The sequence below is a fragment of the Mustelus asterias genome, chromosome 5, assembly GCF_964213995.1.
Source record: "Mustelus asterias chromosome 5, sMusAst1.hap1.1, whole genome shotgun sequence".
Classification (NCBI taxonomy): Eukaryota; Metazoa; Chordata; class Chondrichthyes; order Carcharhiniformes; family Triakidae; genus Mustelus; species Mustelus asterias.
This window is the reverse complement of record NC_135805.1, coordinates 70,110,511-70,134,364: the sequence shown is the minus strand read 5'-3', so window position 1 is coordinate 70,134,364 and position 23,854 is coordinate 70,110,511. Positions and strand designations below refer to the sequence as shown.

The window sequence follows — 23,854 nt, the reverse complement described above, 5'->3', positions numbered from 1 at the left end:
ATTTCCTACATGTTGCTATCTATCAGTATGTGTTGGTCAGCTGCTACTCCATTCTGATAGAAGGAAAGTAAAATACTGCAGATATTGGAGATTTGGAAAAAAACACAAAGTGCTGGTAAAACTCAGTAGGTCTGGCAACATCTGTGGAGAGAGATGCTGTCCAATATGTGATTGTGATGGGTTAATGCTATTGAAAAAGGAGAGGAGGGTCAGGTGGAACAAAATGGAACGGTCAGGGATAAGTTAAAGGGCAGCCCCCCGCCCCCAACAGCGTAAACCCATCACACCTCTGTCTTTCATTAGTTCTGAAGAAGAGTCATGTTGGACTCAAACTTTAACTCTGTTTCTCTCTCCACAGACGCTGCCAGACCTGCTGAGTTTTTCCAACATTTTTGTTTGTTTTGTTTCACTCAGGTGATGTTGTTTCGGACAGTAATGTTCTTGAGCTACTTGTTACCTTTTACCTCACACCTTTTATCTTCAAATCCTCATACAATCTATCACTGCAACCCAAATTGTACCAATCAGTTCATTAGAATATTAGTATCAGGGCATTCTTCCTTCTAAAGAGCATTGATAATTATTTCAGTATGTTATTAAGGCTCTTGGATTATTGCCTCGCCCAAGTGAAAGCCAGCGTAGTGCCCAATTAGATCAAGAAGCAACCTCATCTCTGAAGATATCCCAGTTCTTTGCTCATGGTAACACTAGTTCTTAAAGGCATCCATCCAGTGATAACGAATGCATGCTAACTTTTGCATTGTGCCTTTAGGATAGTAAAATATTAGGAAGGAGGTTTTTGGGGAGATAGTCATTCCTCATAAAGTAGTCAGGGTGTTAAGCCATGGATGTAAATGTTCTACTTTGGTAGAATGAATTTAAATATAAATGTTGAAAAAGAATCGGCCCATCAAACCTGCACTGACAACAATCCCAGGCCCTAACACTAGTTTGGTCAAACGGGTAAATATTAAGGACTGTTTTAAAAGAGGAAAACAGGTTGGAGAGGCAGAAAAATGTAGGGAGGTTTGGCAACTGAAGGTGGCCACCAATAATGGAGCAATTATAATTGGGAATACACAAGAAACCGCACAAGAGTCCAGATATCTCAGAAGATTTTGGGGTTTAAGGAGATTACATTGACAGGGAGGGACAAAGCCATAGGGGAATTTGAAAACAAGGATGAGAAGTTTAAAATCAAGATGTTGCTTGACGAGGAGCCATTAACAGTCATTAACGGCCAAGGATGATGGGTGACCGAGATTTGGTGCAAGTGAAGACATGAGCTTCAGGCTTTTGGATCACCTCAAGTGTACAGGGGGTAGACTGTGTGAGTCAAGCCAGTTGTGTGCCAGAATAGTCAAATCTAGAGATGACAACGATATGAATGAGAGGAACAGCAACAGCTGGGCTGAGATGGGGCAAAATTGGGTAACAGTACAGAGGTGGAACTAGGCAGTCTTGGTGGTGGTGTGAATGTGAGGCCAGAAGCTCATCTTTGAGTCAAATATGACATCAGCATTGCAAACAGACTGGCATAATCCCAGAAAAAGAGGCTTCAATGTCAGTACTTAAAAAACAGAGTTTGGAATGGGGATGAAATGTTAAACAAGATGGGTGCACTTTCAGTCCTGAAGGGAAAAATTTTCCTCTATATGGCTTATTAGTCACTGTATTCTCAAATCATTTTCTTTACTTTCCTCATTGTCTGATCATTTTGTCACTTAATAGACATCTATATGAGAGTCACATAGATTAGTGTAAATGGTGCCATGAATACACGATGTAGTGTCCTCTGATTGGTCGAAAAAGAGTGAACCATTGTCATTATGCAAAAGATAGTATTTCTGGTTTAATTTATACTGCATCTTAATACATTATCGGGATCTTAAAACTTCACAACAAATTAATTACTTTTGGAGCACAGTTACAGTCTTTGGTAAACATCAAGACAGTCAATTTGCACACAGCAGAGTGTCATAAGCAGTGAATATGATGAATGTGCAGCTGAACTGGGTTTATGTTTTGGTTGTGTTAACGATCAGAGAATGTTGCTCAGTGCAATACAGTTTGCTGACTAGTTCCCTGGCATATTTTGTGTACATCTGATAGTACCTCATTCAAAAGATTGCACCTGCAACAATATGAAGAAATGTACCCGACACACTACAGTGATCACATAAGGAATGATAATACTCAGGAGTTATTAGCAGGCAATGATCTCATCAAGAGCCTCAGCTAATAGCCCTAAATCACTGTGGGTCCTGAGGTTATCTAAGCCCATTATTCAGATTAGTAAATGCCTGTTACTCTGTACACAGTTTTGCTCCACTTGTTTTGAAATTTATTTCGACTATCGCTGAATTTTGAAAGGATTTGCAGCTAAACCACTCATGTCTGTGTATCACCGTTCCCACAAAAGGAATGTTGAGTGAAAAATTGCTTTGAAATCCTGCCTTTCTGTAGGCATTGCAAAATGAAATGTCAGTATTGATTTTGGCATATCTCAGTCATTTCTAGTCTGTTTTGAGATTGAATAACATTTAAAATCAATAAAATAATTCCACAGCAGTGATGGGAGTGCAATAATGGAAAGCAGGTGTCCCTTATCTGAAAACTTACACCATGTCCAACTCTTACCCAGTATAATTTTAGTTTCATTTTATATTTCCCTTCAATATTTGAACTTGTCTCCTGATGCCCTGTCACTTTGTCGCTCCATCCGTTACTGTTGCAGTGCTTTTGTGGTTGTTTGCTTTCCCTGGGGCAATGACCCAGCAACCTTCTCCACTATCTAAATCTAACAGATGCGGAGGTGGAGAAGGTCATTGTACGAGAAAATAAAGATACTATTGAGAAGGAAGAAGCTGACCAAGGCAGAAATCTCATTCCGAGCACACTTTTGAGTTTTTTCTAAATGCTAGTGAACACAATGAAAATAGAGATATTTCTGTAGAATTTTAAGCACAGAAATAAGTCCAACAGGTTCACATAGACAGAGCTAAGGGATCCCACAACAAAGGAACAAACGAAACTCTGCACTTCTGCCACATCCAGTTGTGAATGGTGGTAGACAATTAAACAACTATCAGGAGGAGGAGGTTCCAGAAATATCCCCATGTTCAATGATGGGAGTGCCCAGCACATCAGAGCAAAAGACAAGTCTGAAGCATTTGCAACAATCTTCAGTCAGAAGTACCAAGTGAATGATCCATTGTGGCCTCTTCCTGAGGGCCCCAACATTATAGGTATCAGTCTTCAGCCAATTTGATTCACTCCATGTGATATCAAGAAATGGCTGAAGATACTGGAAACTGCAAAGGCAATGGGCCCTAATAACAACTCGGCAACTTGTGCTCCGTTGCCACGCTATACCAGTGCAGCTGTACCAGTGCAGCTACAAAAGTGGCATCTCCCTGACAATGTGGAAAATTGCTAATGTGTCTCCTGTCCACAAAACATTGGACAATTCCCATCCAGTCAGTTACAGCCCCATCAGACTTCTCTCAATCATCAACAAAGTGATAGAAGGTATCATTGACTACATTATCAAGCAGTCCTTACACAGAAATAATCTGTTCACTCATGTTCAGTTTGGAATCTTCCAGGGTCACTTGACTCCTGACCTAATCACAGACTTTGTTCAAACATGGACAAAAGAGTTGAACTCGAGAGGAGACGTGAAAGTGACTGCCCTTGACATCAAAGTAGTGTTTGACTGAGATTAGAATCAAGGCGCCTTGACAAAATTGAAGTCATTGGAAATGAGGACAAAATTCTTACTTGGTTGGAGGCATACCTAGCATAAAGGAAGATGGCTACAGTTGTTGGAGGCCAATCATCCCATTCTCAAGACATCACTGCAGAAATTCTTCAGGGCGGTGTCTGAAGACTACCCATCTTCAGCTGATGTGTCAATGGCATTCCCTGCATCATAAGGTCAGACGCGAGGATGTTCGGCACCATTTACAGTTCCTGTGACACTGAAGTAATCAGACCTGAACAACATTGAGACTTGGGCCTAAGTGGCACATAGATGTTATATAGTTACTGTACTTCAGGGTATGGTTACTGTAATTTAGAGTACTTTAGTGTGCAGTTCAGAGTGCTGTATTCTAAAAAGGAAACAATGGCACTGAAGAGGGTGCAGAGAAGATTTACAAAGATGACACCAAAAATGTGTGGATTTACATATCAAGAAAAGATTGACAGACTGGGTCTCTTTTCTCATGAAAAAAGACGAAGTGGCTCTTTAAAATTATGAAAGATTGTGATAAAGTGGAGGCAGAGAGAATGTTTTCTCTTGGGGAAGAACAGTATAAGTGAAGGCCATCAGTATAAGTGAAGGCCATCAGTATAAGATAGTCATTCAGAAATTAATTAGGGAATTCAGAAGAAGCTATTTGCCCAAAGAGTGATGAGAATGTGAACCCATTAGCACAGGAAGCCATTGGAGCAAATAGTATAAATCCCCTTAAGGGGAAACTTGACAAGCATACACGAAGGAGAAGGGAATATGGGGGGAAGCTCAAGTGGAGCTTAAACATGGGCATTGAATGGTTGGGCTGAGTGACCTGGTTCTTTGTCATATCTTCACTATGATTCTTTGTATGCTGTACAACATTTGCACACAAATGCCAGGCAATGACCATCTCCAACAAGAGAGAATCTTGCCATCTCTCCTTGACAATTAATGCCACAACTGAATTCTCCCATTATAAACATCCTGGGCAAGTCAGAGACTGAGAATCCTGCGGCGATTAACTCACCACCCGAGTTCCCAAAACCTGACCACCTACAAGGCACAAGCCAGGAATGTGATGGAATATTCTCCATTTGTCTAGATGGGTGCAGCTCTAATAATGCGCGATAACATTGACACCTTCCTCCAGGACAAAACCACCTAGATCGGCACCCCATCCATGATCTTAAACATTGTTATGGTTCAGGTTAGAAACTCCAAAGTATTTTATGAAGCCTGTCTGAATCAGAAGCATCTTGAATTTGGCTAGGATGACCATGAGATGTTTCACTTCAGGTCTGATTCAAGGGAGCTTTTATCAAACAAAGTTTATTTAAGAATATAGTTTAAATGTATAGTAAGAAAATTAGCAAGAACTTTTATCAATTACAAACAAGAAACAATCATGATAATGTATAACCCTTAACAAAGATATATACAATCATAGAAACCCTACAGTGCAGAAAGAGGCCATTTGGCCCATCGAATCTGCACCGACCACAATCCCACCCAGGCTCTACCCTCATACTCCTACATATTTACCCGCTAATCCCTCTAACCTACACATCTCAGGACACTAAGGGGCAATTTTAGCATGGCCAATCAACCTAACTCACATATCTTTGAACTTTGGGAGGAAACCCGCGCAGACACGAGGAGAATGTGCAAACTCCATGTTCAATGTTCCAGTCAAACTAATCCCATGGCCAAAAGACCCCTTACACAGGTTTAACACAGCACAGATTAATGCTCACGTGATACTGGAATCAAGGTCATTGAATTCTGTTACATTCTGCAGTCAAATGACTCACAATAGTTTGAAGACAAGACACTTCCCAAAACACCAGAGAGACTCTGGTCCAGCCCCCAACAACAGATTTTTTCCTTCAGGAAAGCAAAACCTCGCTTTAAGATCACCAGCAGAATTTCGAAATAAAACTGGGAGAGAGGGAAAACACTTAATTTTAGCTTGCTGTACCTTCTAAAACTGAAACTCAAACCTGCAGCTCCAAACTGAAAATGAAAAATAACCTGTCCAAAAACACATGACTGTCCTCCTCACAATGCAGGATCGTAAAACTAATCCCAGAGTAAACACAAACAACCCCATTTAAACTACTAAAGTAGCAATAAAAGGACTCATTGCAGCTAGCCCGGCAACAATGACATCACTGAAGCTCAGAGCTGCAGAAATCATGTTTGTTTTTTTTTAAATCTCTTAAAGGTACACTCACATCACAACATTCACTCACTCCACCACTGGCAGACAATGGTAACACCATGTACAATGTGCAAGATTCATTGCAGAAACTTGCCAAGGCTCCTTCAGCAGTAGCTTCCAAACTCATGACCTCAACCACCTATCAGGACAAGGATAGAAGATGTGTGGAAAGACCCACCGTCTGCAAGATCCCTCCCACGCCACAGTGTTCCTTCACTGTCCTGGAATCAAAAACCTGGAACTTCCTTCTCAGCAGCATTGTATCACCAGGCAGATGGCCCAGTTCAAGATAGCTGCTCATCACCAGCTTCTCAAGGGTAACTAGGTGCAAGCAAAATATGCTGGCTTCGCCAATGACACCCAAATCCCATGAGCGAATAAAACAAACTTGAGCTTCCTCTCATTTAACTTCATTTTATCTTGCCAATAAATTATTTTATACATTTCTTCCTCCTGTTTATCTAGTTGCCCCTTACATAGCATGCCAATCGCTTTTAATTATTGCTTGTGGTAACAAGCTGCACTTTCTCACCACTTGAAATGAAGCATTTGTTTAATTTTTAGTTGGATTTATTACTGACTCTTATACTCTTTCTCTTTGGATTCCCCTGCAAGTGGAAACATTTTCTACGCCTTTTAACTGGAAAGAAAAGTCAGGAAGGTAATTGGGATGAAAAGAAAAGCATGTTAGTGAAACCGCAACCTAAAGACAAGCATGAGGAAGGAGGCAAATTAGCATTTATAGATCCATTTGCACTGCAACCATATGCTTTATGCAAAGCAAGTTTGCTTCATTCTGATGCCAACGTTTTGGAGGGTATGTCCAGAGTTTGAATTGACTCTGAAGCAAATGAGACTCCCCAGTCAGCCCACTGGGCACAGCAATTGCAGCCAGCAGCTCTGAAGGTTGTGTGGTCTGCCTCGTGAAATTCGGTGGTGTGAGCCTCTCTGTCCAAACAGCAATCGAGTCCAAGCACGTTTTATTTGCAATATTGCTTAGAACGTATATCTTTGAATGCTATCTTGTATGGGCAGGTTGCAACAAGTACATGTTTCAGAACTTTGTGATTTTTAATTTAATTTGATCTGTGATTACATGGAAAAGAAACTGATTAACATTACAGGGCGATATTGTTATCAAATTTCATAACCATTTTAAAGCATACAACAATATTTCACTTATGGATTTCATACACTAAATCAGTATGCTTTTCCCTTCTCTTTACCCCTTACCCCACAAATAGTTAGGATTAACATTTACTGCTTTGGAAGCATTTGCCTTGCAAAACATCAGTATGCATTTGAAATCTCCTCTTCCTGGAATATCAGTTTTTATCTCTCGTTGTTGAAGAACTCTAATTTAGTAAAGAAATTCTGGCACGTTGCCAGTTTTTGTGTGAATTCATTTAAACTGACTAATCTGACAGCAGAGTGACAGTGAATTGCTGCAGAAATGTGCCTGTAGAATTTTGCCTGCTGCAATAATGCATATAATAACACAGGATATTATTGATGAGTGTCCTTGAAGATTAATGTGCAGTTAGTTGTTTCAATTGCAAATGTCAAAGGTTTCCATGGTAATCTTGAAAACCTAAGGATCTAGCTTCCTTTATGCCTTTATTTGCTAGACTATGTTTTCTTTTAGAATATACGTCTCAAGATTGCCACCTATACTTGGAAGCTGAAAACATGTTGAGTATTTTAAATGTCTCATTCAATGATTTTGCAATCAATGCACCCTCTCATTTTTCTTTATTGTGTGCAACCTGTTGCACTGCACAGCCCCTGTAAGATTGCTGTGTGGCTACACTTGTGCATGTCAAAGGGAATGTTGTGTACGGTTGTGCAAGGCCTCTTTGTTTCACTCTGCAATGCATATTGGTGCAGTTTAGAGGGTTCTGATTTCCTCTGGCTTCATAAACCTGTATTTGTAATATAGTCGTTATTCTTTTTGAGATCACAAACTTTTCCTCAAAGGCTAGCTGTAGGTAGTGCATTACGGTGACCCTTAATGACTGGATCTTAAATTGTCCTTCTGTCCTTCTGGGAACACAGGGAAGTGCTGCAGCTCCTTCTTATCAATTCCAGATTTTGTTTGTTAAAACTGTGTGTTGAACGGCTTAAGCAGTCGCATCTTTGGAGGGACAGCATGTTGTCTCATCTGTCTCCATGAAACGTGAGGGATTATCCGTTCTCGGTTGAACGATGGTGGAAAGGTGTGTAGTAAAATGTAATTAGCCCTTTTAGATCCTTCTGCCTATTAGCCAAACTGAAGATCACCATTGGCATCCAAGGGAGCCATCTGTCCCTATTTGTCCTTTCGCTGTGTCTTCGTGGTGAAGATGAAGGCTAAAACCAGGATCCAGGCATATTATGCATCTGCAAAGATGTAAGCGAAGTTTGTGCGTAATGGTTCATTACTGCCAATTTTCTTTCCACATTTTCCATCATGATAACTAAAGTGCACTGCAATTAGGGATAATTGCAACCAGTAATGAAGTGCTACATTTAGTAGCTGTGCATCTCCTGATCTTCAAGATTTTGCATTTGTATCTTGAGTATTTTGCAATATTTCTGATCTAAATTGAAGAATTCCCTAACATAGTAATAGCCTTTAATTTTGAACTATCTTGTGAAAAGTAGCATGTTTTGTCATGAAAATTCTATTTACTTTAAACTTTTGGCTTCACATGGAGTGGGGGGGAGGGGGGGGGTGAGATGTGATACGGTGGTCTTTGCCTTTATTCTAGTGGAACTAGGCCATGATGCAGGAAGCCATTCAAATGGAGGGAGTGAAAAGGAACCTGGTAGTGGTGCGGTAAGTATAGTTAGGGAGATAACTACTATCTTCTGCAATTGCGTTTAGCAGCTCTGAAGGTTGTGTGTGGTCTGCCTTGTGCCAGGATGTTAAGGACATGGTTGTAGAAGGACCTGAAATGGAAGGGGTAGATCGTGCCATGGTCCATGTCAAAACCAGTGGAATTAGAAATGAGAATCTTTGAGAGTTTGGGGAGCTACAGTCAAAATTCAAATGTAGCTCCTGACGGGTAATAACCTTTGGATTGTTACCTGACCTACATGCAAATTGACATAGGGACAAACAGATCAGAAGTGCAAATATGAAGCTGCATGAGTGACCTGGGAGAAGAGGCTTCAATTCATGGGGCAGTGGTACCATTTTCGGGGAAAGGGCTGTTCCTTTGGGACCGGGCTCCAATTAAATCAGACTGAGAAAAGTGTCCTTGTGAATAAAATAACTAGTGCAGTAGACAGGGCTTTAAATTCATGAAGAGGATGTGGAAGGATTCATGGAAGGGTAAATTCCAAAGCAGAAAGAAAAATAACTAGACTGTAGAGCAGAGTGGCACTTTGGGTAAAAAATAGGATCTACAAATATTTGGATAGACAGGAACTTATTAGGGAGAGTCAACATGGCTTTGTGCGTGGTAGGTCATGTTTGACCAATCTATTAGAGTTTTTCGAGGAGGTTACCAGGAAAGTGGATGAAGGGAAGGCGGTGGATGTTGTCTACCTGGATTTCAGCAAGGCCTTTGACAAGGTCCCTCATGGGAGGTTAGTTAGGAAGGTTAAGTCGCTAGGTATACATGGGGAGGTAGTAAATGTGGATAAGACACTGGCTCAATGGAAGAAGCCAGAGAGTGGTTGTGGAGGATTGCTTCTCTGAGTGGAGGCCTGTGACTAGTGGTGTGCCGCAGGGATCGGTGTTGGGTCCATTGTTGTTTGTCATCTATATCAATGATCTGGATGATAATGTGGTCAATTGGATCAGCAAGTTTGCTGATGATACAAAGATTGGAGGTGTAGTGGACAGTGAGGAAGGTTTTCAAAGCTTGCAGAGGGATTTGGACCAACTAGAAAAATGGGCTGAAAAATGGCAAATGGAATTTAACGCAGACAAGTGTGAGATATTGCACTTTGGAAGGACAAATCAAAGTAGAACGTACAGGGTAAATGGTAGGACTCTGAAGAGTGCAGTTGAACAGAGGGATCTGGGAATACAGGTACAGAATTCCCTAAAAGTGACGTCACAGGTGGATAGGGTCGTAAAGAGTGCCTTTGGTACATTGGCCTTTATAAATCGGAGTATCGAGTATAAAAGTTGGAGTGTTATGGTAAGGTTATATAAGGCATTGGTGAGGCCGAATTTGGAGTATTGTGTACAGTTTTGGTCACCTAGTTACAGGAAGGATGTAAATAAGATTGAAAGAGTGCAGAGAAGGTTCACAAGGATGTTGCCGGGACTTGAGAAGCTGAGTTACAGAGAGAGATTGAATAGGTTGGGACTTTATTCCCTGGAGCGTAGAAGATTGAGGGGAGATTTGATAGAGGTGTATAAGATTTTGATGGGTATAGATAGAGTGAATGCAAGCAGGCTTTTTCCACTGAGGCTCGGGGAGAAAAAAACCAGAGGGCATGGGTTAAGGGTGAAAGGAGAAAAGTTTAAAGGGAATATTAGGGGGGCCTTCTTCACGCAGAGAGTGGTGGGAGTGTGGAATGAGCTGCCGGATAAAGTGGTAAATGCGGGGTCACTTTTAACATTTAAGAAAAGCTTGGACGGGTTCATGGATGAGAGGGGTGTGGAGGGATATGGTCCAAGTGCAGGTCAGTGGGACAGACAAGAAGGGCCAAAAGGCCTGTTTCTGAGCTGTAATTTTCTATGGTTCTATGGTTCTATAAGCAGAGTGGCTCAGGAAGGTACATATGGCTCAACAAAGGTAATAGGGCATTGGTGATTAAGGTGCATCAGGAGAACAAATCAAAAAAAGTTAAAGATAAAGCTTTTGAATATGTGAATAAGTAGCACAGATAAAAATAAATGGCTTTGATCGAATAGTCATTATGAAGACATGGTTGCAGAGACAACAATGTTAGAAATTAAATATTCCAGGATATTTAACCTTTAGAAGAGATGGGCAAAATGGAAAATGCAATGGACAAACCTGGTTTTTGGGCGGTGGTGGGGGGGTGCCGTGGCGACAAAGGATATTAATTCTGAAAATGAAGAGATAGAATCAGTTTTGAGTGGAGCTGAGAAATAATTACGGGGCAGAAAACACTGGTGACAATAATTTATAGGCTCTTTAACAGTGGTTGTAGTGTTGAGCAGAATACAGACCAAAACAGGAGTATGTAACAAGGGTAATACAGTAACCTCTTAGGCTGGACAAATCAACGTTGCAGTAATTTTGTGGAGGTTGAGTTCGTGAAACACGTTGAAGATAGTTTTATGGATTATTATATTGAAGAACCAACTTGGGAAGAGGCTATTTGAGATTTTATATTGTGGAATGAGACTGAGTTGATTCATGATAAAGATATTCAAAACCATGAGGGGGGTCTGGGAAGAGTAGCTAGTGAAAAATTGTTCCTTTCGGTGGAAGAGTCAAGAACCAGAGGACATTAATTTAAGTCGATGGGTTGAAGAACCAGAGGTGACATGGTTAGGATCTGAAATGCATTGTATAAGTGTGTAGTGGAGACTGATTCAATTGCAGCATTTAAAAAGGAATGGGATAATCTATAGGGGAATGTTTTTCAAGGCTACGGCGTAAAGGCAGGGTAGTGAAAGTAGCTGAGTAGCTCTTACAGAGAGCCTGCAAGCACACAGCAAGCTGAATGGCCTCCACTTGCGTTGTAGCCATTCTGTGATTTTCGATTAAGTAAATACTTTATCTGTCAGAGGACAGCAAACATATTCCAGAAATAACTGAGAACTAAGTGTCTGAGAATAGTACAGGGTAACTTAATCAGACTAAGGGCCCAGAAATGCCCTGAACCTAATAACCCAGAGGTAGGTATGGAGATAATAGATGCTTGGTCTTGATTTTCCAGAATTACCTAGACTTCAGAATACTTTAGAGTAGAATAATGGATTGGCAATTGTTCACTGAGCTGCTATTCAAGAAAAGGAGAAAGAAAATAGGTAACTCTAGACCAGTTAGCATAATATCAGTTATAATCTATTATTTGGGATGTAATAACTGGGCACTTGGAAAATCACCATATGATTGGGCAGTCGACAAGGATTTGGGAAAGGGAAATGGTGTTTGGCAAATGTGGTATCATGTCTATATATACTCTAAGAGTACTGCCACTTTTGCAGTGATGCAAAACATTTTTTGTTGAGCGTTGATATGAAAGTGGCTGTACAGCTCTTGACTGAAGTTTAGCTTGGCTTGATGCTGTGTGGAGTATAAGGTCAATGCAGTATGATTTCCTGTCATAAAAATCAGAGATTAAGCAGTCTCCAAGTTGCTTCCAAAAAATTATTGTGGAGCCTTTTATAATATTTGGCAGAAGCAGGACCTGCTGGCTGCACTTGGAAACATTAAAATTACTGATGTGCTGCACAGACCTTTCCTGGCAGACTGGGTGAGATTGAAGCTTACAAGGACCTCAAATGTTTTCCAGCTGCACTTCCTTCTCGGCATAGCTACAGCCTTTAGCTAGAAAATGTACAAAAGTACTGCTTTAAAACATGTATACACAGGAACATTACATGAAAGAATTGCAACTGTTCTGTACTATCAGTTGTTTTTTTTTGGAATTATCACAAATGTTTAGCTGTGAGAGGAGAGTAACAGCTGCATCTGCAGTTTGGGTGCCAGTTTTAATATGGTGGGTTAGTTTTTGTTTTTCAAGACTGTTTTTGTTCATAATGTGAAACAGATGAATTGTTCCATCCTAATTGATAATATTGATAGGTTAGCTTCTTTAAACCTACCCAAATAGCATTCTTAAGTGCTGAGGAAAATGGGTTTTACTGTTTGTGGGAATGCTTAATTAAATATAAGAGAATCATGCTTTATGTAAACAAAAGTCAAAGGTTTAAGATCTGCGCTTGTATTTGTGTCATATATTCTGGTATAGTCTATAACCGTTAAAAAATGAACTGTCAGTAATGTGTTATATGCGAGTGAATGATTTTATAACCTCATTGTTTGCTTCATGTTGCGATATCTTTTGGAACTTGCTGGTTTATGTACCCGGTCTTTCAGATCACGTATCTGTTGGAGGGCTTGGAGACAGCTTTTATGAATATTTGCTCAAGGCCTGGCTGATGTCAGACAAGACTGATGAAGAAGCCCGGAAAATGTATTATGATGCAGTTCAGGTAAACAGGGCATTTTAATCTTTTATCTAGTCTCTTGGTAATACCAGTGTACATATCGTTTCATGAACAAATCTTATGCGGAAAGGGTGAACCATTTAGTGCTTACATTTACAAATTAATTAGATGATGGTTTTGTAAGTTTGATACTGAACTAAGAAAAACCAGGTGTATATATGTTTTTGTTTGCTTGTTACAATAATCTGCCTCGTATGTTATTTCAGCATAACATCAAATAATATTGTGCACAACACTCTAATCACAAAACATGGACACTCAACAGAATATAAAAAGTTAGCCATAAAATGAATCAGAAAGAAAAATAAGTCACACAATGAAGATTTTATGTATACTGAAACATGATGAATTGCTAATTCTAGTTTTTTATCGATACTTATTGTTTGGAAATTTTCTATGATCAGTTTTTTTGAATGAAATTATTTTTTAATCTTTGAGCTTTTAGTTTATAAATGTTTGTATTCACATACGTCCCATGGTCTGGATCTGGAGGATATTATATGGATACACAGTGTGATGAGCAGAACCACAGCATGATAATTTAATGAAATACGTTGTCATAGTAGAACCTATAGGATTGTCACATTGCATCTCTGCCAAAGCTGCATGTAATTCTGAGATCAAGTTTTTCATTCTGGAACCTGGAGCATTGTTCCGATGAGTGTCAAAGTATTAAGACCTGACACATGCCCCCCTAACTGAGATCAGGGGATGGGAGGAACCTGTGAGAGTGGCCGCCATTGCTGCTGCAGAGCTTGCGACCCCAGAATCTCGGACTCTCAGTTTGGGTAGCCCTGCATAAAATCCATGTTGTCAATGGCGCATTGGTTTCTGTTTTTTTTTAAATTGGAAGTCCGCTTTATTTCATTGTATTTTTAAGCAATCAGCTTTTGGCCCAATGGTAGCCACTCACCGCTGCGTTAGAAGATTGTAGTTTCAAATGCCAGGTCATAAATTTTAATGGACAATCCAAGCTGACACCGCCAAACTGTGCAAGGTACCATTTGTTGGATGTGATGTTAAACTGGGGCAACTGTTTTCTCAGTTGGGTATAAAGAAAATCACATTCAAGGAAGAGTAGTTTTCTGATGATTTGGCCAATATTCACCCCTCAATCAACAATACTAAAACAGATTATCTGACCATTAACTTCTTGCTGTTTGTGAGATCTTTCCTGCATTACAGCAGTCACTTCTTTTCAAAAATATTCATTGGTTGTAAGGCACTTGGGTATATTCTGGGGATGTGTGAAGTGCTATGCAAATGCAAGTACTTTATTAAAACAAAATAGCATGTCTACTTTTTGCTGATCCAGAGGCATACAGCAATGGTATTCATGGATTTAGAAATTCAGGCAAATTTGGAGCATTTTGATTTATTTTTTACTGAGTCTGAATCAGCTGCTGGATGGGATTTTATGACTTCTAATGTTTCCTTTTCAAAAAACATATACTTAGGCTCATTAGAGTTTGATTTATTTTATTTTTTAAAAATTGAACCTTGAAGAATTGACAGCACATAAATGGCTGCAAATCGCTCTGTTAGGAAAATGTAATTGCAATAGTGTCAAACTGCCCTGGAAACCGCACTGGAAATACAGGGGGCTGGTGAATGGTTCTTATCTGAATCTAGCTCCCATTTAGAAGGTTTTGCTGAATGATTTTGGGGAAGCATTGACTGTTTGTTTGTATTTGATAACCTCAGCATCACTGCATCTGGTGTTTCAATAACAGAAAAATGAGCTGTAAATTGAAATGGGCACACGATTGATAACTCTGATAGAACTGTCCAATAGAAGTAAGCCGTGCAGTGCAAGAACCACACAGTTACTACAAGCTTGCTTATGACCAGAGTGATTGTTTACAATGCAGCAAAATATTTGACTAAACAAACATTTTAAGCAACGTTTCATGATTCACTTAGGCAATTGAGACCCATTTGATTAGAAAATCTAATGGAGGCCTGAAATATATTGCTGAATGGAAAGGTGGATTACTTGAGCACAAGATGGGACATCTGACCTGTTTTGCTGGAGGAATGTTCGCACTAGGGGCAGATGGTGCGCCTGAGGAAAGAAGTGGCCATCACATGGAACTGGCTGCCGAGATCGCACGTACTTGCCACGAGTCTTATGACCGTTCAGGTACGGCTTATTTGCTAATGACTTTGTTCTCAACAGTTTTCTCCTGTCCATGTGATGTTGAGTTTTTGCTGAGCATAATTTCACGGGTGTGAAGTTGTCCATCAACAACTTTTCTAATTGTCTCTTATTCACATCTGATCCTTTGCATTGAATATCAGCAGCTAATTTAAGTGCAGAAAGCATCACAGTTGTATCTAATCCCACTGTCACCTATTACCTACACAGGCACACTTATAATGCTGATCATCAAAATATGTAAAATATGCAACATGGAAACAACCCGGTCAGCCTAGTCCATTTGGCTTTTCGTTTTTGTTGCGTACTAATGAAGAGAAGGAGTCCTGTTATTTTCTGCCCTTCCTACTGTAGGGCATTTAAACTGGTAGTCGCAAACCTGCACGCTGTTCCACTCTTTTATTTCTGCCTATCTCCTCAGTAATTATCTGGTCATAGGTATCCTCCAGCAAATGGTAGCGGCACAGTGGTTAGCACTGCTGCCTCACTGCTCCAGGGATCTGGGTTCGATTCCCAGCTTGGGTCACTGTCTGTGTGGAGTTTGCACATTCTCCCCATGTCTGCATGGTTTTCCTCCGGGTGCTCCGGTTTCCTCCCACAGTCCAAAGATGTGCAGGTTTAGGTTGATTGGCCATGCTAAATTGCCCCTTAGTGTCCCGGGTCGTGTATGTTAGAGGGATTAGCAGGGTAAATATGCGGGGTTTCGGGGATAGGGCCTGGCTGGGATTGTTGTCGGTGCAGACTCGATGGACCAGATGGCCTCCTTCTGCACTGTAGGGTTTCTATGATGCTATGTTGAGTATAGCAGGTTATGCCATTTTGCTGTGCTCTAGATAAAAACCTCAGACATGTAAAAAGATCAAAGTGAGTGCATTACAAGAACTTAGATTCACAGAATCGTAGCATTAGGAGATAATTTGATCCTGGATTCAGAGGAGAGATTGCCTCCAGAAAATGCCATCAAAATAATATGAACAGGAAATTAATGTCAAGGAAATTATACGGTTCCATGAACTTGTCTGAGTTGGAGGTGTAAATAAGAGTGTGGAACCCTTCTCAATGCAATATGGAATGCAATAAAACAATCTGCTATGCAGTTAAAGCTAATTACCATTAATCAATGGGTTTAATTTATTACTGATGTTTTACCGTGAATGCAGGGAGACAGGTTATCACTATCTCTCCACGACGACTGCCAATCCCTTGACGTCTCTTTGTGTCAGCCTGCTTGTCTAACATTCAGCCCTGGATGAGCTGCAATTTCTTCCAGTCAAACTTTAAGAAAACAGAAGCCATTACCTTTGGCACCCCACCACTTACTCCTCCTATCTTATCAGCAATTTGAAAAATGCATATGAAAATAAAGACCAGAAAAATTCTCAAACCTTCAACTGATTATTTCAGCATTCTGTTTTATTCACTCTTCCCCACTTTGTTTTTGGAACAAATTTCAGTACTTAAAGATCCTAATATCTTTGTAATTTAGTAAGTTTTTAAAATTTATTAGTGTCATAAGTAGGCTTACATTAATACTGCAGTGACATTACTGTGAAAATCCTCTAGTCGCCACACTCTGGTGCCTGTTTGGGTACATTGAGGGAGAATTTAGCATGGCCAATGCACCTAACCAGCACGTCTTTTGGACTGTGGGAGGAAGCCAGAGCACCCGGAGGAAACCCATGCAGACATGGGGAGAATGCGCAGACTCTTCACAGACAGTGACTCAAGCCAGGAATCGAAACCAGTTTCCTGGTGCTGAGAGGCAGCAGTGCTAACCACTGTGCTACCGTGCTACCCCAAAGATTCTCTGCTCCGAGCCAGCCAGGAGCCATTCACAGAAATGTGTATTTTCCTATATTTATGCTCGAGCTATTTTTGATGTGATATCTGAATCGATGGAGGACAATTTTGAGAAAGTTAGTCAATTTCAAACTCTGTAATCTAATTTTTGGGGCAAATTTATTTTGTGACTCAACTGAAATATACATATTTGATGTAAAGTTGAATTCTCTTTACCTGTGCTTAATTTCCAGCCACAAAATTAGGTCCCGAGGCCTTTAGATTTGATGGAGGTGTTGAAGCTATTGCAACAAGACAGAATGAAAAATATTACATTCTGCGACCTGAAGTCATTGAGACACACATGTACATGTGGAGGCTAACCCACGACCCGAAGTACAGGCAGTGGGGTTGGGAAGCTGTACAGGTATGTGTATCTCTCCCTAACCTTAGTAGGATAGCATATATTTAACAGGAATGTATGTCTCCTCTTTGTAAAAGTTATATGTTCACGATTCCGACTCGTACCTAATGCTACGACATGTGTTTATTTTTCATGCTTTATTTGACCCTCTGATCTGGCCATCATACCATAAGGGGGTGAAATTGATATGGGCTAAACTGGATCACTCCAAAAAAAATAGGCGCGTGGATTGCGGTGTGATTAGACCACAATCCATTGAAGGCATTCGATCAACTTTGTGTTGCCTGCTTATTTGAATAATCTCTGCATGCAGCCAGTGTTAACTATGCTGCCCATTGCCTGGACAACTCAGCTTGAGTGGCTAGCCTGTGCTGCTTAAAGCTACCCCACACCTCTTTGATTGGGAAAAATTTAAGAAACAACAAAGAGAGACTAAGAAAGCGATAAAGAAAGGAAGGATAGACTATGAAGCTAGGCTAGCAATTAATATAAAAAATGATAGTAAAAGTTTTTATAAATATATAAAACGGAATAGAGTGGCTAGAGTGAATGTTGGACCCTTGGAGGACGAGAAGGGGGAGTTAATAGTGGGAAATGAGGATATGGCTGAGTCTTTAAATAAGTTTTTTGTGTCGGTCTTCACGGTGGAGGACACAAATAGTTTGCCAAATATTAACGATAGAGGGTTGGCAGCAGGAGAAATACTTAATACAATTAATGTTACCAGAGAGGCAGTGCTGGGTAGACTAATGGGACTGAAGGTGGACAAGTCCCCGGGTCCGGATGGAATGCATCCCAGGGTATTGAAAGAAATGTCAGAGGTAATAGTGGATGCGTTAGTGATTATTTATCAAAACTCGTTGCATTCTGGGGTAGTGCCGGTTGATTGGAAAACGGCTAATGTTACGCCGCTGTTTAAAAAAGGAAGGAGACAAAAGGCGGGTAACTATAGGCCGGTCAGCTTAACGTCTGTAGTAGGGAAAATGCTGGAATCCATTATTAAAGAGGAGATAGCAGGGCATCTGGATAGAAATGGTTCGATCAATCAGACGCAGCATGGATTCATGAGGGGAAAGTCGTGCTTGACGAACATGTTGGATTTTTATGAAGATGTGACTAGGGCGGTTGATGGAGGAGAACCGGTGGATGCGGTGTTTTTGGATTTCCAAAAGGCGTTTGATAAGGTGCCCCATAAAAGGCTGCTGAAGAAGATTAGGGCACACGGAGTTGGGGGGAGTGTGTTAAAGTGGATTGGGGACTGGCTATCCGACAGGAAGCAAAGAGTCGGAATAAATGGGTGTTTTTCCGGTTGGAGGAAGGTAACTAGTGGCGTGCCGCAGGGATCGGTACTCGGGCCGCAACTGTTTACCATTTATATAGATGATCTGGAGGAGGGGACGGAGTGTAGGGTAACGAAGTTTGCAGACGACACAAAGATAAGTGGAAAAGTGAATCGTGTGGAGGACGGAGAAGATCTGCAGAGAGATTTGGACAGGCTGAGTGAGTGGGCGAGGATATGGCAAATGGAGTATAACGTTGAGAAATGCGAGGTTATACACTTTGGAGGAAATAATAACAAATGGGATTACTATCTCAATGGAAACAAATTAAAACATGCTACCGTGCAAAGGGACCTGGGGGTCCTTGTGCATGAGACGCAAAAGCCCAGTCTGCAGGTACAACAGGTGATCAAGAAGGCAAATGGGATGTTGGCCTATATTGCGAGGGGGATAGAATATAAAAGCAGGGATGTCTTGATGCACCTGTACAGGGCATTGGTGAGGCCGCAGCTGGAATACTGTGTGCAGTATTGGTCCCCTTATATGAGGAAGGATATATTGGCATTGGAGGGAGTGCAGAGAAGGTTCACCAGGTTGATACCGGAGATGAGGGGTTTGGATTATGAGGAGAGGCTGAGGAGATTGGGTTTGTACTCGTTGGAGTTTAGAAGGATGAGGGGGGATCTTATGGAGACTTATAAGATAATGCGGGGGCTGGATAGGGTGGAGGCGGAGAGATTCTTTCCACTTAGTAAGGAAGTTAAAACTAGAGGACACAGCCTCAAAATAAAGGGGGGTCGGTTTAAGACAGAGTTGAGGAACTTCTTCTCCCAGAGGGTGGTGAATCTCTGGAATTCTCTGCCCACTGAGGTGGTGGAGGCTACCTCGCTGAATATGTTTAAAGCGCGGATAGATGGATTCCTGATCGGTAAGGGAATTAAGGGTTATGGGGATCAGGCGGGTAAGTGGTACTGATCCACGTCAGATCAGCCATGATCTTATTGAATGGCGGGGCAGGCTCGAGGGGCTAGATGGCCTACTCCTGCTCCTATTTCTTATGTTCTTATGTTCTAAAGTTGGGTGCATTGTATCTGAAATAAGTGCTGAGAGGATCCGACCTGAAAAGAGTCAGCACTGGTACAGCAGGGACGAGAAAGTGCTCCAATGTTTTTAAATGTTGCACTGGAGGTCTTGGTGAAGGAGTTTAAGTTTATTTATTGGTGTCACGAGTAGGCTTATATTAACACCGCATTGAAGTTACTGCGCAAATGCCCTAGTTATCACACTCCGGCACGTGTTCGGGTACGCTGAGGGAGAATTTAGCATGGCCAATACACCTAACCTGCACGTCTTTTGGACTGTGGGAAGAAATCGGAGCACCCGGAGGAAAACCACGCAGACACGGGGAGAATGTGCAGACTCTGCACAGACAGCGACCCAAGCCAGAATTCGAACCCGGGTCCCTGGCGCTGTGAGGCAGCAGTGCTAACCACTATGCCACCAAGTTAGAACGGAGAGAAGATACCCTTTATCTACAAGGGGCTAGGAGACCTGCCAGAGTGATAGTCAAAAGCAGTGGGAACAGGTAATATTAGAAGTCAATGCCAGGAGTCGAGCCTAAGGATCTGAATGCATTGTCAGAAAAAGTTCAATAACCTCACAGACATGGTCAAGTTCAGTGAATCAAACTTGAACAATACATCCTACCTGAAGCTACCCAGCAGCCTCAGCCACATCTTAGATCACCACACCCCTGTCACTCATCTCTGAACAATCTTTATCAATTGTGAATCATACGAAACATTCATTTGCTTCACATCTACTATTACACACCCAGCACTGTTGCAAGCCTCTCATCTACGTTTCACAGGTTGCACACACTGTTGACCATATCCAAAAGAGTGTCTTACCTCTCCGAAAGGGTACTCCATCTCTCCAAAGAACTCCCAGCAGCTTTAGACCTTCTCCTACCAGGTCTGAAGTACACATGTGTTTTGGACATCATAGTGACAAAAAATCAGATCGGCCCAAGGGTGTGGTTGTCTCCATGAACTAAGGCTGTGTGACTTAGAACCTATCCCTCCCTCCCCCCCTCCTCGAAAATGATAACTGCCATGTTTGAGAGCATAACTTCTGATTAGGGCCTTTGTTACCATTTTCATAATGCTTGAGAAGCTCTCTATCCTTACAAATATTCAGTGGCAGTGATCAACTGAAAGAAAGTATGTCACAAGATTCAATGCCTTAAACCAATGAATTTTACTGTCCAAGAAACAAGAGAAGCAAACACTCCTAATTAGATACTGTTTTGGGTAAATACCTGTACATTACATTGAAAAGCAGAATAAGACACAATCGGATGCACTTTAGACTAAAATTCTCAACTGCACCTCCCCCTTTTCTCTAGTTCTTGACAACTAAAATGTAAAGTTTATTTATTAGTCACAAGTAAGGCTTACATTAACACTGCAGTGAAGTTACTGTGAAAATCCCCTCGTCGCTACACTCCGGCACCTGTTCGGGTCAATGCACCTAACCAATGCATGTCATTCAGACTGTGGAGGAAACCGGAACACCCAGAGGAAATCCATGCAGACACTGGGAGAACGTGCAAACTCCACACAGACAGTGAACCAAGCCGGGAACCAAACCCGGTCCCTGGCGCTGTGAGGCAGCAGTGCTAACCACTATGCCACCATGCCGCCTTAGTTCTTGAAGGTTCCTTCACTTCCTGGGACCAAACTATAGGTCTCCGGAAATCACTTTGATTCTTCTCCGTGTTCCTGCAATTCTCCAAGGTATGAGATTTCATGGGGCCATTAAGCTAGCCTTTAACTAAATGACCCTTCACTGGTCCTTATCGTGATTGTGGACACTCCAGCTCAAGTGTGGGCGTCACTGTGTTTTTGCTTAGCACCTCCATTTCAGAGATGCCTCTGATTTCTGTAACACTTTCGCTTGTAGTATATAGCTGCTTTACAGTTCTTAGCAGACTTTCTCTTTCTGCCTGCTGAACCCAGGGCGTACACACACCAGTTTGGGTGTTTTTAGCTCCAACCCCCAAAATGACCTTCTGGAAAAATCCCACAGACAACTTCTCAGAATTCCAACCAAGACTCTTTGGCAACGGAGGTTAGTTGAGATGGCCGATAGATTTTTAGGTTAATTAACTTAACTAGCTTAAAAATCAAACCTTTTGATGCTGGAACTCATCTGAATAATTAGAAATTCTAATAAAGTCAGGGCAGTTCTCAGCATTTTCATAGAATCCCTACAGTGCAGAAGGAGGCCATTTAATCCATCAAGTCTGCACAGACCATCAAACAGAGCATCTTACCCAGACCCTATCCCTGTAACTCCATGGATTTACCCCGCTAATCCCCCCAAACCAACACATCTTGGCACACCAAGGACAATTTAGCATGGCCGATCAACCTAACCCACACACCTTTGGATTGTGAGACGAAACCGGAGCATGTGGAGGAAACCCACACAGACACGGGAGAATGTGCAAACTCCACACACACAATCACTCAAGGCCGGAATTGAACCCGATTTCCTGGTGCTGTGAGGCAGCAGTGCTAACCTAACCACTGTGCCAACGTGCTGCCCCAAAATCTTACCCTTACAACTTCAATCTTCCCAAAACTAAACATTACCTCTAAAATATCTGCACAATCTGGTGGCAGCAGGAACTAACTGGAGGGCACAGATGTGCCCCAAGTCCAATAGAGGAGATAACCATTGTTGAGATGGTTAAGGTTCAAACATAGAAAGTGACGATTTCATCACACTTCATCTTTCTCCTTGCATCCCACTTCATACACATCCTACACTCTCTTCTGATTTACTAGCTGCTGATGGTGTAAGTGTGCACCTCTTATTTCAAACTCCCCATACCATGACGTTTGTGACTTTTTCCTCATAAATTCCAAGAGGTGCCATTTGGCCAGGCAGTGAAGGAACATCAAAAGCAAGTGATGGTGCAGACACACCAACATTTGATTTCACACTTGCAGCCACCAACCCTGATACTAACACTGTGTGTAATTTAGAGGATGGTATAGAGATGGGTTTTGCATATTGTGAGACATCAAGCAGCGGGACCCGAACGCCAGGGCAAGTATAGGACAGGTACCTGCTTCAGCTGAGGGTGTGGTTACAGCAGATTCTGCTGCAGCAGTCTCAGTAGTGATGGGGCTATCGATCAGAGAAATTGTGCAATGAAACATTTAGTTCATTGGGAAACATGCTAGATAGAAAGCCTGTGTTCAATTCCATGCAGAGTACAGCAACAACTTGGCACAGGGCTTTGTGCAGAACCTAGAGCTTAATCTGTCCAACATGGAAAGGTGGCCAACACTACTCGCACCTGTATGGGCCCAACTCCAATGCAATATCTGATGGCTGATGTTGCAGCTTCCATTGCAGCACAAACAGTAGCCGACCCCTGAATGCTGCAGTGAAAACTCAGATTGTAAGGTCGGCTCTCCTGTCGTTCGAGCTCAGACTGCTGCCAGGGGCTTGAAGGGTGTAACACTGGTTCCACAATCTTTTGTCCTCCAACCAATGACTATGAATGCTGACACACCATCCCAGGGAAGTGGCAGTGACTCATGGAACGGGAACCTGCTGTCATCTCCCATTCTCCCACCCCCATCTACCACTCTGCATTTGCCAGCCAGCTCAAACTACTACTGCTCTGCCAAGATTGTGCAGTCCACGGCTAGGCTTTCTAGGCCGGAAATGCTTGAGATAATTTTCCGAGGCCTTCTCAAAGCCAGCAGGCTTCCTCCAACCATGCTATGGCCACTGAGTAAGAGCACAAAGATGGGAAAAACACACAGGAGGCAGACACTAAGGGACTGTCTGTGGCGTTTGCTCATTCTCCTAGTGTCCACGTGAGTTTCCTCTGGGTGCTCTCGTTTCCTACCACACTACAGACATGTGCAAGTTGGTGAATTAGCCATGCTAAATTGGCCTTTAGTGTCCCACGATTCGTAGGTTAGGGGGATTAGCAGGGTAAATACATGGGGTTACAGGGATAGGGCCTGGGTGGGATGCTCTGTCCAAGAGTAGGTGCAGACTCAATAGGCCGAA

General features: G+C 41.8%; 1 protein-coding gene across 1 annotated transcript in view; it reads left to right on the top strand.

Moving 5' to 3' along the window:
* The window catches only part of man1a1 (mannosidase, alpha, class 1A, member 1), a 492,377-nt gene that overhangs the window by 453,326 nt on the left and 15,197 nt on the right, over positions 1-23,854 (top strand). The window contains exons 8-10 of the mRNA XM_078212736.1: positions 12,983-13,098; positions 15,037-15,256; positions 17,305-17,477. Of these exons, the coding sequence (XP_078068862.1) occupies positions 12,983-13,098; positions 15,037-15,256; positions 17,305-17,477 (509 nt within the window). The remainder of the gene's footprint in view (positions 1-12,982; positions 13,099-15,036; positions 15,257-17,304; positions 17,478-23,854) is intronic.